We start from the raw sequence: 12,651 nt of genomic DNA on the forward strand, positions 1-12,651 counted from the left end.
GGCTGCGCCCCGCCAGCCCCCCCGCCGCGGGCCCGCCGTGCATGCCCAGCCCGGTGCCCACCCTGCTGTGCCCTCCGGAGCCCCTCGCCTACTTCAAGCCCTCCCCCGGGCCGCCGGCAGCTGGCGGCGGGCAAGAAGGCGGCGGCGGTACGGGGGCGGCGGCCACGGTGCTGGACGAGGTGGCGGTGCTGGAGCTGGAGGACGGCTGCGGAGAGGACGAGGATACATGGTACATGCGGCTCGGCCCTGCCCTGCTCCCCGTCTCGGCCCTGCTGTGCCCGCCGGGCCTCCCGCAGCGGTCTCCCGGCTCTGATTAGCATTAGCCCCCAAATCCACTTGATCTCCTCGCTTAGACTGAAATCTGCTTTTTTCTCTCCTTTTTTTTTTTTTTTTTTTTTTTTTTTTCCTTCTCTCCATCCCCCTCCAAATCGTGCCGCCCTACCGAGCGGAGGGCCCCGCGTACGAGATGCGGCTCAGGTCGGGGCTTCGCCGCCCGCCTCGCCCGGGGCGTCGCGCCCTCCGCGGGGAACAGAGCTCGTTTTCCACCCCCAGGAATATAGTTCAGATCTCAGCCTAGTTTCAGCCCCGTGTTTACATAAGGAATTAAAAATAGCGGAATTTCGTTCCGGGAAAACCTTGATCTGAGCAGCGCTGCCTGCTCATCCTAAAATCTCTGCCAAATTGACTCCCATCTTCAGGGATTTGGGAGGGCTTTTGTCTTTTAGACGTTGATCTAAATTGTGTATCTTACGCGCCCATGTAGCTTCAAAAGGCACGGCAGGGTGCTGGTAAATTGAATAAATCGGAAATGAATAGCGAATGGATAGTGGAGAAAATGAAATCGACCTGGACTGGTTAACGTGTGTAACCTGGAATGGTTACATTCCCGTAAAAAGAATCAGAAGGGGGAGGCTGCAAGGTAGAGGTATAAGTAGATCAGTAAAGGTGGTGCCTCAAAACCTGTTTCAGCAGCGTGGGCGAAAATCGCGGGAGCAGTGCTGGAATACTGTCTTGGCTGTGTAACCATGTGGAACGTCATTGATCCTCAATTTGTTTTCAGGTGTCAATGGCAGTATATAGATTACCTTTATTTAAATAAGTTTTAGAGTATCTGTCTGTGTTTCCATGTAGCTTTCCTTTTTGTGAGGTTAGTTTTTGAATCAAGCTATAAGTTAATGTCAGATGAGAATAAAATGTAGTATAAAGAAGTTGGGATATGTTCAGATATCCTTAATTTTGGTCGAAGATAAAATGTTCAAAAATTAATCTGAATATCTGAAATGTTTCTGATTGTTGTATGTGCTTCGTGGTACACAATACCATGTTTCTGAAAATGGCTTTTGAGAATCATGTACAAGTTGTGTGGAAATTTGTCAGTGTTGCTTCACTGTGAGTGTGGTTGATCTGCAGGCTGGTTTGGGTTTGTCAGTCCAGACTTAGATCAAATTTTACATCGGTTCTAACTTCTGGCTTTCCTAGCATTAAAGAGTATCACTTTTTTTGATAATGTCTTGTTAAACAAAATGCTTTCCTTGTTTACATTTTACAGTGGTAGTCAGTCATCGTTATGTGCCATAGTAAAATTTCTGATTTTATTTCCTCCCTGGGAGCAATCCTAGATTTGGGTGCCAAAATTTACCTTTATGTCACACATGTATGTGTCCACAGGCAGAATTTCACGACATTTCAGTTCGTGATATGTTAACAAATTATTTGTTAACAAATTTATTGCACTAGGAGTAGTTGTTTTAGCTGTTGAATGTTTTTAGGTCAATGATAAATCTCTCTCATTGTCCATGAAAGGTCAGGTGTGTGATGCCAGTTGCTTGGGGCTTTTTTGTAATCTCAGTCTTTAAAGCAAACTGCTACCTGGAAAGCCAAAGCCTTCAGTGCATATCCTAGTTCTTGATTAGTAATTTTAGGCCTTAAATTACTAGTTTTTAAAACCTTTGGGGTTTTGTGTTTTGCTTGCCTTTCTTTGTTTTGTTTTGTTTTTGACTGCAGTTACAAAAAACCCCAAAACCAACAAACCTTGTCGAGCTGCAGACAAGTCAAACTACTTTGTGGTGTTTGGCTTTTTACAGGAAGATCGTCAGTCAGATGTTTAGCTTTTGAAGCACTTCTGCAGGTTAACAGGAAACCTGAAAGCTTTTCTTTCCTTTGCTTTTTGGTTTTCTCAGTATAATTTTTTTAAATGTGTGGTTGAGACACTGCAGGAAGTGTGGGGAAATGAGTCCTCAGAGAAATTCAATAGTTGATCTCTGCTGGGTTTGCTGAGAGAGAAAGATAGCAATTGCAGTGAGGATATTTGTTCCTTGTGAACTGGATGGACAGTGCTGATTGACTTCAAAGGCAAAGAACTCCATGGAGCAGACACTGGAATACGGCTGCTTTAGTGGGACTTGGGTAGCTCTTGAGCCAAAACTGTGATGGTGAAAGGCTGCTGCTACCTGTTTCTCACCCCTTGAGGGGCAAAATCCTGTTTAGTTTTTGGTCTTGCCTTTCACTCCTCCTTTGTACAGGCCAGATCCCTTTACGGTGTGTGAAGTGTTTTTCTGGTGCTTAGAGAATCTGGGTGTCCCTAGCCCCACGTCTCGGAGGTGGTCAGGCCAGGGAGCTGTGAGTCCGAGTCTTGTCCAGCAGACAAGAACAGTTTGCTCCCTGGAAGATTTGCATCTCCCAGGTGAGTTGGCATCTGCTGTGCCTGCTAATCTGCCAGGGCGACAGCAGCAACCCAGATCTCAGCCTCAAGAATTCTCCCATGAAATCTGCTTTGAAACCTGCTTTCCTAATGTGCAACTGATCGGTTGCCAACTCTTGTCTGAGAATAATGCACGTACGCTACCTTTTTTTGCATATGTGCTTTTTCTTTTTTGCTGGTGTTGAATGTTGAAAGTAGATTTTCAGTGTTTCTCATTGAATGTTTTTTAATCATTACAAATATGACTTGGACAACATCTGGTTCATCTGTGTGAAGATAATCAGATGCTGAAATTGTCTAAATCTCCAGTAAATATAAGTATAGGGAGAAGCAAGAGCACCTTTGGTGCACCTAATACATTTGAACTTTGGGCAGTGCTGAAATTCAGACAATGGTAGTGATTATTAGATAGGAGATTTCAACGTGAAATCTATTTGAACTTTGTTTGGACGTGCCAGACCTGTAGAGGTGATATTTTGCCACCTGTTTTTCTGAGGAGGGAGGAAAGAAAACGAATGTAAACTCTTCTACTTCACGATATATTTCTTTTTATTAGATATCCTCTTGCAGGGCTCTGGATTCTATGAATTATTAGTGATCTAATAGGAAAGTGAGTGTACAAAAGCAAACTTTGCAGTATTGCATATCTTGCTGATACTTCTGTGTGTTTTGGTTAAGGTTGTATGTGTTGCCTACCAAGACTCACACTCCTCAAGAGAAATCACTGAGTCCTCTGCAGTGGTGCAGACGTGTTCTGGATCATCCAACTCCTGAGATAGAAGCTGCAAAACGTTCCCTATGCTTTAGATTGGAGCAAGGTAATCCTATTTTGTTAATTTTGTTATTAGGAGATTGGCATTTTTGGAATGGTGTTTCACTCCTCCTTAGTGTTTGCACAATTTAGCAGGCTTTACACATGGCAGACATGCAGTTTCTTCATATGTATGCAAGTCATCCTTCATTACATAAATAGTAACAAATTACTGAATTTTTTCATTCCTGATCATGCAGTTTTTAAAGTATTTACCTCCTTTGTTATCCATTTTTTCTCCTGCACAACTTGTTGTTCTAACTTGTCAGTTTTCATCCAGGGCTTAATATAGATGATATCCTGCTAAGGAAATACTGATGCTAACTTTACTATTGGTATATCTGTTGAGGTTTGAAAAAGGGTGCTTTTCATTTTTTTGTTAAGTCAGAATTATGTGGGGCTATAAATCTTTAAAGGCATGTTTGTCAACATATGATTTAGTGTTAGAACTTAGCTAAGGTTAGCACCCACCAAGAAGAGCTGTAAGTGCTGTTTTGTTGGCCTCTCTGTAATCTCAGGTACTGGAATCTGTCTGATGGCTGATCAGTGCTGGTGAACTTGTAGAGTTCTCTGTGTGCTCTGACTTTTGTTTTAAATAAATACCAGACAGCACTTTCCTTATTTTCTTACCATCTGGGGTCTCATTAAGATTGTATTAAGTGTCGCTGAAGAAAGCGGTTAAGGGAGGATATTAAGGTTTATAACTCGCTAGGAAAGAAGAGGAAAATGAACAATACATGAACATGACAGAAGAAGGAATAAAGCTAATGACAGCATGAACATATGGCTGTATAAGTTAGCTACAGCCATCGTTAAGAGAGATTGAGCGTGTTCCTGTATGCTTCGGAGGATATGGGTAGCTGGATAAGTCTTATCCAAAATCAAATGTTTAAGTGAGTCAGGCTCTGGAGGCATTGGCCTCTTTGCATTGACTATAAAACATTATTATTGATCTGGAAATACTTAGTTGAGCCTATTTGCCTCAAGTTACATGGGCCAAACTGTGGTTCTTATATTGGTAATCATCTCATCTAGTTTTAGGGTGGACTTTGACTTGTTAATTGGGTGTCTGAATTCTGGTGTCTGTAGGGTGAGCTGAGTGTCATGTTTGACTATCAATGGAAGATGTGTGTGTGTAGAGTCAGAGCAATCTGGGGAGCTGCTCAGGTGACAAGATTTAGGTGTTGACTGTAGAATGAATTTAGTAGCTCTCTCGAATCCACTGACAGTAGAGGGTGCTTGGCTCTCAACCTCACATGCTTACCTGAAGGTGCATCTGAGTGGGGTTGGGCGTCGAACAGTGGAGTGCAATCTGGTGTAGGGGCTCTGCTCAGATTGGCCCACATAGGTATCTGGTGCCCTTTGAGATGGCCTGTTAGCCTGTTTCCTATTCAGGACAGATGCAGATCTTCCAAAGCTCCTGAGCTTTTACTGTCCTTTAATGACACCTTGGCCTCCCAAGGGCCTGTCAGGTGGGCAGGCACATCCAAGTATGGACAACTGAGTCAAGCCTTTAATGTCAGTGTAGAAACAAGCAAGAGGACTGCATGACCTTTTTCCCCCTCAAAAGGATTTATTTAAATTGAATAGGCAATAAAGGTTTCAAATTAAAATCACTCTATGGTTATCAGTTCAGTCTCTCTCTCTGCAGAAGTCACAGCAAATGGCATGTCACTGAGTTATGTTGACAATGAGTTGCTCTGATCCATATGTTCTGCTCAGGGAATTGGCTCATGAATTTCCTGAGCTCTGTAAAAAGTTTCTGAGAAATTATATGCCATAAATAAAACCTATTATGGGAGCAGTATTTTCAAAGACTGAATAGACTTGTATTTATACTGCAGCAATTCTTTGGTAAAATTGCTTTAATTAATAATTCAGTTAAGATGTGACTAACACTAGTATTTCTAAATATTTTCTTCTAGCACCTGTACCTTCGTAAGTAATACATAATGAGCAAACATCATCCTTTTTACTCTTAAATTTTTAGAAGTTGATTTTACTATATTTTACTCCTTAGTTTTTCAACCACATGTGAGACTTGTGTAAGAATCTAATAATTTGGTTTGTGAAGTACAGCCAACTTTCTGTAACCTGACTTCCCCATGTTTTGTTTTGCAGGGCACTCGATCAGTATTATACATGTATAAATATGTACATATAGTCCATCCTGATTTTATAAGTGACTCACTAAGTATGGCATTCCTCTTTCTGGTACTAAACTTTCAAACTTTGTACTTGTAAGTTGAATGCTGTTTTCCCCTTTTAGCCATATGCCTTGCAAGGGCATTTTCAAGGTATTTTGAAATCTACTTGTGCCTCTTCTGCTTGGCTCTGAATCAATGGTTAACACTGAAGTACTTGAGAACTATTAAATGAGTAGTCAGAAAACATTTATAGTGTACCAGAGTGTGATTTCTGAAATGGCTTATTGATAGAATTCACTTAGTGCATGGTGCATTAGCCAAAAATGAAACCAGTTTAGTTATTACAGCTCTTCAGATACCAGAGTGCACATGAAAATAAAAAGCAATAAAAACTGATTTTTGACTGCAAAGTCAGCATATCTGAATAAGTTCATGCAGAGAGAAGAGCTGCGAGCAAAAAAAAAAAAAAAAAAAAAAAATTGCCAGTCTTATTTTTGAGTTGTAACTAATTCTGATTTTCTTACTGAGATTTTTTAATCCTGCCCTCATTTATTCCTGCTCCTGAGAAGCTTTCTTACTGCATTACATCCTGATTTTGATAAAAGTTTTCATTTGTTTTTTGAAATATCCCAGCATTAGGGTATCTCATAACAAGGCTAAAAGCCTTGTGAGAGACTTCTGCCAAAGCAGTCCAAGGCAGTGAAATAGTTTAACAGCTGCTTGGTCTTTCAGGCCAGAAAATCACTTGAATGGTGGTATTTTCTTTTCACTTTGCTGTGCTCACCAGCCTGTTTCTTTTCTAGTGAAAATGACTGTTTTGAGTATTTCATGGTGGAAGTTAAAAATTCATTTTGGCATAAATCCTTAAGGTTTATTATAAGCACAGAGGTGGTCTCCAGCAGGCGGTTCTTCTGTGAGCCACTCTGAGAACTTGGGCAAGCTTCTCAACATTCCTCTGGTCTACCACTAAGTAGGTAAAGCTTTTATAATGTTTATAATGAACTAGGCTTATTACAAACCCTGTTTCTGTGGATTAAGCATGCTAACTTTAAGGAGGGTGAAAGTTTAATGTAACCTCCTGTGATAGGATCTTTGCTTGGAATCATGCCTGTTTTCCATGAGCAGTTACAGTGTTGAGGTAACAGTTGTTTGCTGTTTGTTTCAGTTGTTTTATCTCTTTAGGCTGGACTGGATCATATCTTTCTTCTTACTCTTTGTCAGTTACTTTTGTTTGAAACCTTTCTGGTTTGTTACGCTCACTGCAGTTCTCTGTATATTGTAGGGTCAATTAGCTTGCTGTTTGGATTTTAGTCTTGCTGTCTAGTTTATTTTTTTAGGTTAATTGAAGTGAACAGGGCCACCTAACAGTCTTAGTGGTGTGGTAGAGCCTCTTCTGTGTTTCCTTAGCAGTAGTTGAAGATGTTGGGACGTGCATTAATTCAGTGAGCAGAGATGTGACAGGTAAACTTGTTAGGTGATGCAGATGGGTATAACCCCTCTGAGAGTGGTGAGATGGTGGTGACTGACACCCTGGGTGAAGATACCCTGCCTAACTTCACTTCTGAAAAAGCTCTGAAGCAGGCAAGTGGATAAACTGAGGACTTAAGAGGCTTAGCAAGGAGTCACTCTGTAGGAGCTCAGCTTTTATGCAGGGCCTCCAAGTGTAACTCATCCAATTCAGCCTTCCACGTAGGAAGCTCTTCTTTCTTGGGGAAGGTGAAATATTGGCTAGATTCAGAATTTGGCTTAGATGAGTTCTTATTCAGAAATACCATTTCAGATGTTTAAGAACAGTAAGTAGCTGAAGTCTGTAGATTTTGAAGTTAGCTGTAGTAGTTCATAGTTTAAAGAGGTAAACTCTGTTTTCTTTCTTAAATTATTGTGCTTCAGGATGGATGCTGTTATGTCATCCGTGGATGACGAGATTTGTTGTGAAACAGATCCATTGCAGTTTCTCTGCTTTGCTTGAGATTCTACAAAACAAAGATTCTCATTAGTGGAATTTTATCTCTTGTGGTGGATCCCAATGTTACATACTAGTTAAAGTTGATATCCAAACATACAACATACCCAGAAGAAGAACCGTGAGACCAAACAAAATTATTTCTTTTGATAGTACTGTGTTCTTTTTATCTATTAAAAAAAAAAATCTGGTAGCTTACAGCTGGTAGGGTCCAAGGCAGAAGGTTTTACCTGGATTTGCAACTTGTGGCTTATGCAGGAAGAGGCAGTGTAGTCTCCCCTTATCCTCTCTTCCACTTTCCACGGGTTCGTAGTGAAATAATGAGTCTTTAATATTTGGAATATACTTCAGCTGTTAAAAACCACTGTCATAGGGAATTTTTATGCTGTAGTTTATTAACAACCAGAAACAAATAGAAAATACTGGGGGGGGGGGGTCTAAGGTGGATTTTTTAGTTTTAGTTTTATTTGCTATCCATTGATGGATCAGATTTGTATGTTGTGATACTTAACTGGATTAATAAAATTTCATGTAGCTTTCTTGCTCATATATAATGCATATTAGTTCTAGGTAAAATGTTTTTGAAGCAGGAAGTAATAATGTGCAGAAAATTGTTGTTTCCATCATAAATAAAATGTCTAAAGCTCTAGAAAGAATGAAAAAAGTAGCATGAGAGGTTTGGTTCCTTTTTGTGTATGTTTCTGAGAATAAAAAAATATAAGCAACCATAGCTTTTATCCACATCTTAGCACCTTTTGAGGAATGTGGCATTTTGGAGGCGAGGCTGTTTGGGCATCTTCTGCTGCAGTACAAGCTTAGTGCTTGGAGTGCACCTACACATGCACAGCAGTTACTTTGTAGTAGATTTCATTTATTTGAAGTAATTTCTTGTAACAGCTGCATAATTCCAGGCACTTCTTAGAGGTTTTGCAAATGCTGGTATCTCTGGATCTTATAACACAGCTGCTGAGGATTTGTGTATTTCACTTTGGAAAAACTCAGGTTTGATACTCGACTTGCATTTCAAACAGAATATTTCTCTCCATCACTGTAACATTGCTACTCTGCAAGTACACTTGAAGATGGAAGTGTTTGGTTTAAAACCCTTCTGGCAGCAAATGTGTATAAGATCAGACACTTAACTTTTGATTAACTTCAGAGATCTCTTGCCTTTTTACTACAGCTCTTCAGTATGATTTCTACTTTTTATTCAATTACAATATACATACTATTTAAGAGTTGAATTTCATATTTGGGGATTGATTGTTGTGCAGCTCATAATTATTTGCTTAAAATAGAGTTCTGGTTATCATTTTACTTGCAAGGGGAAGCTGAATTTTGAAGTGTCTGTAGAGGTAGAGAGGTGGTGTTAGATCAGTTGAAGACACTCGTCCCATTTTAGAGTGTGTTTTTTTTAATCCATGCTGACTGTTGAGCTGGGATTATCATCTCATCATGAGTGGTTAAACAGCTAGAAACACTGTTAAAATTCATGTGAGGATTTCAGTAGGCTTATTCTTATTTAAAATAATTTATACTCACAATATAAGTTCAAAGTCTGTAATGCAGTATGTGTCTAAAAGCAACAGAAGTAGCATTGACACTGCTTTATGCTAAAAGTACAGGCACGTGTAGTGTTACTTAGTGGAGTACTAATCCCTGGGTTGGGTTCTGAGGTGTGCAACTACTTTCCTTTATAGAAATTAAAAAGAAACCTAGGCTTTAATAGTTGACTTGAGGGCATTTGGAAGCCTGTCCTCTGGAGACATTTTTTCTATTGAAATGAGGATCTTTTAAAAACTGGACTGTTCTGGATGCCGTCATTTCATTATTGCTTCTGATAGTCTTAGGTCACAGTCGTATGCTCACTTACTCACTTTTGTTAGTCTCCAAATTAGTGTTACAGCTTTTATCTTTCATGTTGTCTTTCTTTCACAATCTATTTTTTTTTCATGTCTGCAGAAGAGAGCTGAGAGTAACATTTCATAAGGCAGATAAGTGTGATAGAGGTAGCACTGATTATTTACTAAAAGGTTTATTTCTGTATTTTCACTTTGACTGTTTGCTCAACTTAGCCAACCCTGTATGCACCTCTAATGCAGAGGGGGGCATTGCACTTCTTATCATGTGACTTGGAACAAGTCTCCTATTTCTTCAACTATTTGGGAAAAAAGCTTCTTTGTATTCACTTGTCTTTTGCCATTAGGTAGTACCAAGTACCAGTGTTGATTTTGCTGCCTGCCCTGTATTAATTCAGGGTGAGGAGACTTGTACCTTGAAGTGCACAATTCTAAAATGGTTACTCAGAGAGTTAGAGGTAGATAACTTGGAAGATATCCCCATGCAGTCAGATAAATTCCTCTGTAATTTTTGAATTGTCCTCTGCTGCATAAGAGAGATGAGTTGCTCTTAGTTTTGTCTGTAGATGATGCAGGGTAGATTGTTTCTGAGTTAAGTACAGTAAGGATTTGTAAGAGCTCTTTTTGATACTAAGTGTTGCGCATAATTTCACTGAACCTTAATTCATTTAAGCTAGATACTTGGGAGAAACTGTCTGTCCACTGATGCTGAAGTAGCCAAAGGACAGTCCACCCAGCTGTTCTTAAGCAATTGAACTGAGTTAGGAGATGGTAATTTCTCTCCACTAATTAGGAAAAAACCTTGGAGTACTTAGCATCAGAAGGATTTGGATTTTTAACAATTTTTGAATGCCTTCTGCGTTTTGCAACAACAGCCCTGGTGCCTTTCATACAGAGATAGTTTCTCATGGTATTTCTGACCTTGTTTGTAATAATTTGTTTAGAAGCTAAGCTCATTCTACAAAATGGGGACACAGGATGCTTGTGGGTTTTTTTGTGTTTTCACGTACTAGTAGCTATCTGTGTCTTTCTATGAAAAGCACAAAAGTTTTGTTCCACATTGTAATCACTTTTGAAATGCTGTCAGTTCTGTTGTTGTGACTGGTAGTCTTAAGTTGGATGCATGGGATATTGCTTTGTGTTGTATCTGTATCACATCTGTGTGATTGAATATTCCTTGGACATATATTTTGTGTCTCAATTTCCATCTCCAGACATGGAGCTGTTCCTCTTGTGTCTGGCTGTAAGGATCTTGTTGTTGGGTCTCAGGTATTTATGTGAATTCATAGAACATGCAGTGGTCCAGCTGTGTTCCACCTAATTTTTGGTTTGCGTCTAGTAAGTACATAGTTTAAGGTTCAGTCTTTTTGACTGTGATCCATTGATCTTAGCGAGGGTGCCAAGCATAATCTGACACTCTTTTGCATCCTTGGGGTATCTAAGTGGGCAGATGGGTATGATACAGGATCTGCACAACAGCCTTACTGGACCATCTGGAGCACCAAAATGTCATTACATTCTGGTTGTAGATGACTGAATCATGCCCTTGCTGTTTTATGCTGAAGGATTGGTTTTGCTCCAGACTGTAGGTGTTAAAATGAGGCTGTCTACAAGTAGGCCCTTCTGTGTGTATTTATGCAGTTTTTTGTCTTTTCTGTTTAGAATTGCTTTTTGCATATAAGAAAATACAATATGCACTTTATATTGATGCTGTCATTTCATAGAAAAATTATCAGCATGCAAGGAAGTCAATGCAAGATTACTCATGTGATAAAAATATGCTATTGCAAGTTGACTTTAGGTAGTATTAGCTGCTGGTCACTTCATTTAAACTCACTTGAAAATCATGTAAAGATTTGTCTCAGAATTTAAAGTGTGCTTTTAGGACTAGGGGCTCTAATTTGTTTTATTCTTTAGGAGTGGCTCATATAATGTAGTTCGAGTTTCATTGGGCTCAAGGTCCTACCCCAGTGTAGACTTATAAAAGAGTAGGATTGAGTAGTAGATCTTTAGAATTTGCATCTCACTGGTACCATATATTTTTTTATTATTTTGTTTTATTTTAGCGTTAGTTGGCACTTGATGTCTTTGTGACTTCTGTCTTCAGGCAATTTTTCCTTCATAATGTGTTTGAAGCCCATGCAGGGCAGGGTTATGTGGGTGATGGCAACTGAGTCATTTGTTGTGTTGCTGCCTTCAGGTACAGAGAACTTGGCTCAGCATCCTAATGTCCTTTCTTCCTAAAAGTCCACCATGTCCTTGAAGCAGCTCTGTGAAATGCTGGCAAACATTCTCCATGGTCTGTTCCTCCTTCCTAACCCATAGGAAAGGCAGCATATAGAGTGATTTGCAGGCCAGCATGAAACAGGGCAGGGTGGAGTGGTGGAATCTTGGCTTCAACCTGTTCCTCCATAGTGTCATCAGTTTTCTTTTTTGTCATTTCTGCTTCCTGTATTGCAGTTGTATAGCCAGTGTTCAGACTACCTCGTGGTTGTTTCTTAATGTCTTTTGAAGCACTGGGTGTGAAATACTTCACTATAGTCACAAATGGATCTTTATTTTTTTGCATTATAAATAATCTCAATTTGTAAGTAGGCACATATGTTCTTCTTGTGTTGGACATAGTCCAAAACGTAATTTACATGTTTCTGGTTTATGTGGATGCTGATAAATGTGAAATAATTATTTGGAAGAAATAAAATGTTTCTTTATAGAGGAGCTTGAAGAAACAGCTCAAACTATATTGTCTAAGCCCGTTTCTGCTTATTGTGGACATGACAGGTTCTGGTGATGGAAACATGTAAAAGATGCTGCAGAGTACCTTTTATCCTGAACAGTAAGACAGGGGCAGAGGGATGCTGCAGCAGTGTAATAGTTATGCTGATGGTGCTTCTGCAGTTTGTGTGCTTTTGACTCCTGTCTGTGTGCCATTCTCATGCCTTCCCTGCTGTACCGTGCTCTTGGGTGATTTTATACTCCTCTCTCCTCTGCCAGTTTATACCTGTGTTGCTTGTTAGTGAGGAGCCAAGAATGCCACTTTGTTAAATGCTTGGACAGTTCTTGGTGCAGTGTACATCTGGAAGGTACTCTCAAGGCAAAATTTACTTAAGGAGTCTCCCTTGAGATACCTGAAATACTTGAGATACCCCAGGGAACCTTAAATGTAGGAA

General features: G+C 39.9%; 1 protein-coding gene across 1 annotated transcript in view; it reads left to right on the forward strand.

Moving 5' to 3' along the window:
* Positions 1–12,651, forward strand: part of SLAIN1 (SLAIN motif family member 1) — a 49,527-nt gene that overhangs the window by 218 nt on the left and 36,658 nt on the right. The window contains 2 exon segments of the mRNA XM_041419940.1: positions 1–229; positions 3,380–3,519. The exon segment at positions 1–229 is cut by the window's left edge and continues 11 nt beyond it. Of these exon segments, the coding sequence (XP_041275874.1) occupies positions 1–229; positions 3,380–3,519 (369 nt within the window).

The sequence above is a fragment of the Onychostruthus taczanowskii genome, unplaced genomic scaffold (assembly GCF_017590055.1).
Source record: "Onychostruthus taczanowskii isolate IOZ18803 unplaced genomic scaffold, ASM1759005v1 scaffold62, whole genome shotgun sequence".
NCBI lineage: Eukaryota > Metazoa > Chordata > Aves > Passeriformes > Passeridae > Onychostruthus > Onychostruthus taczanowskii.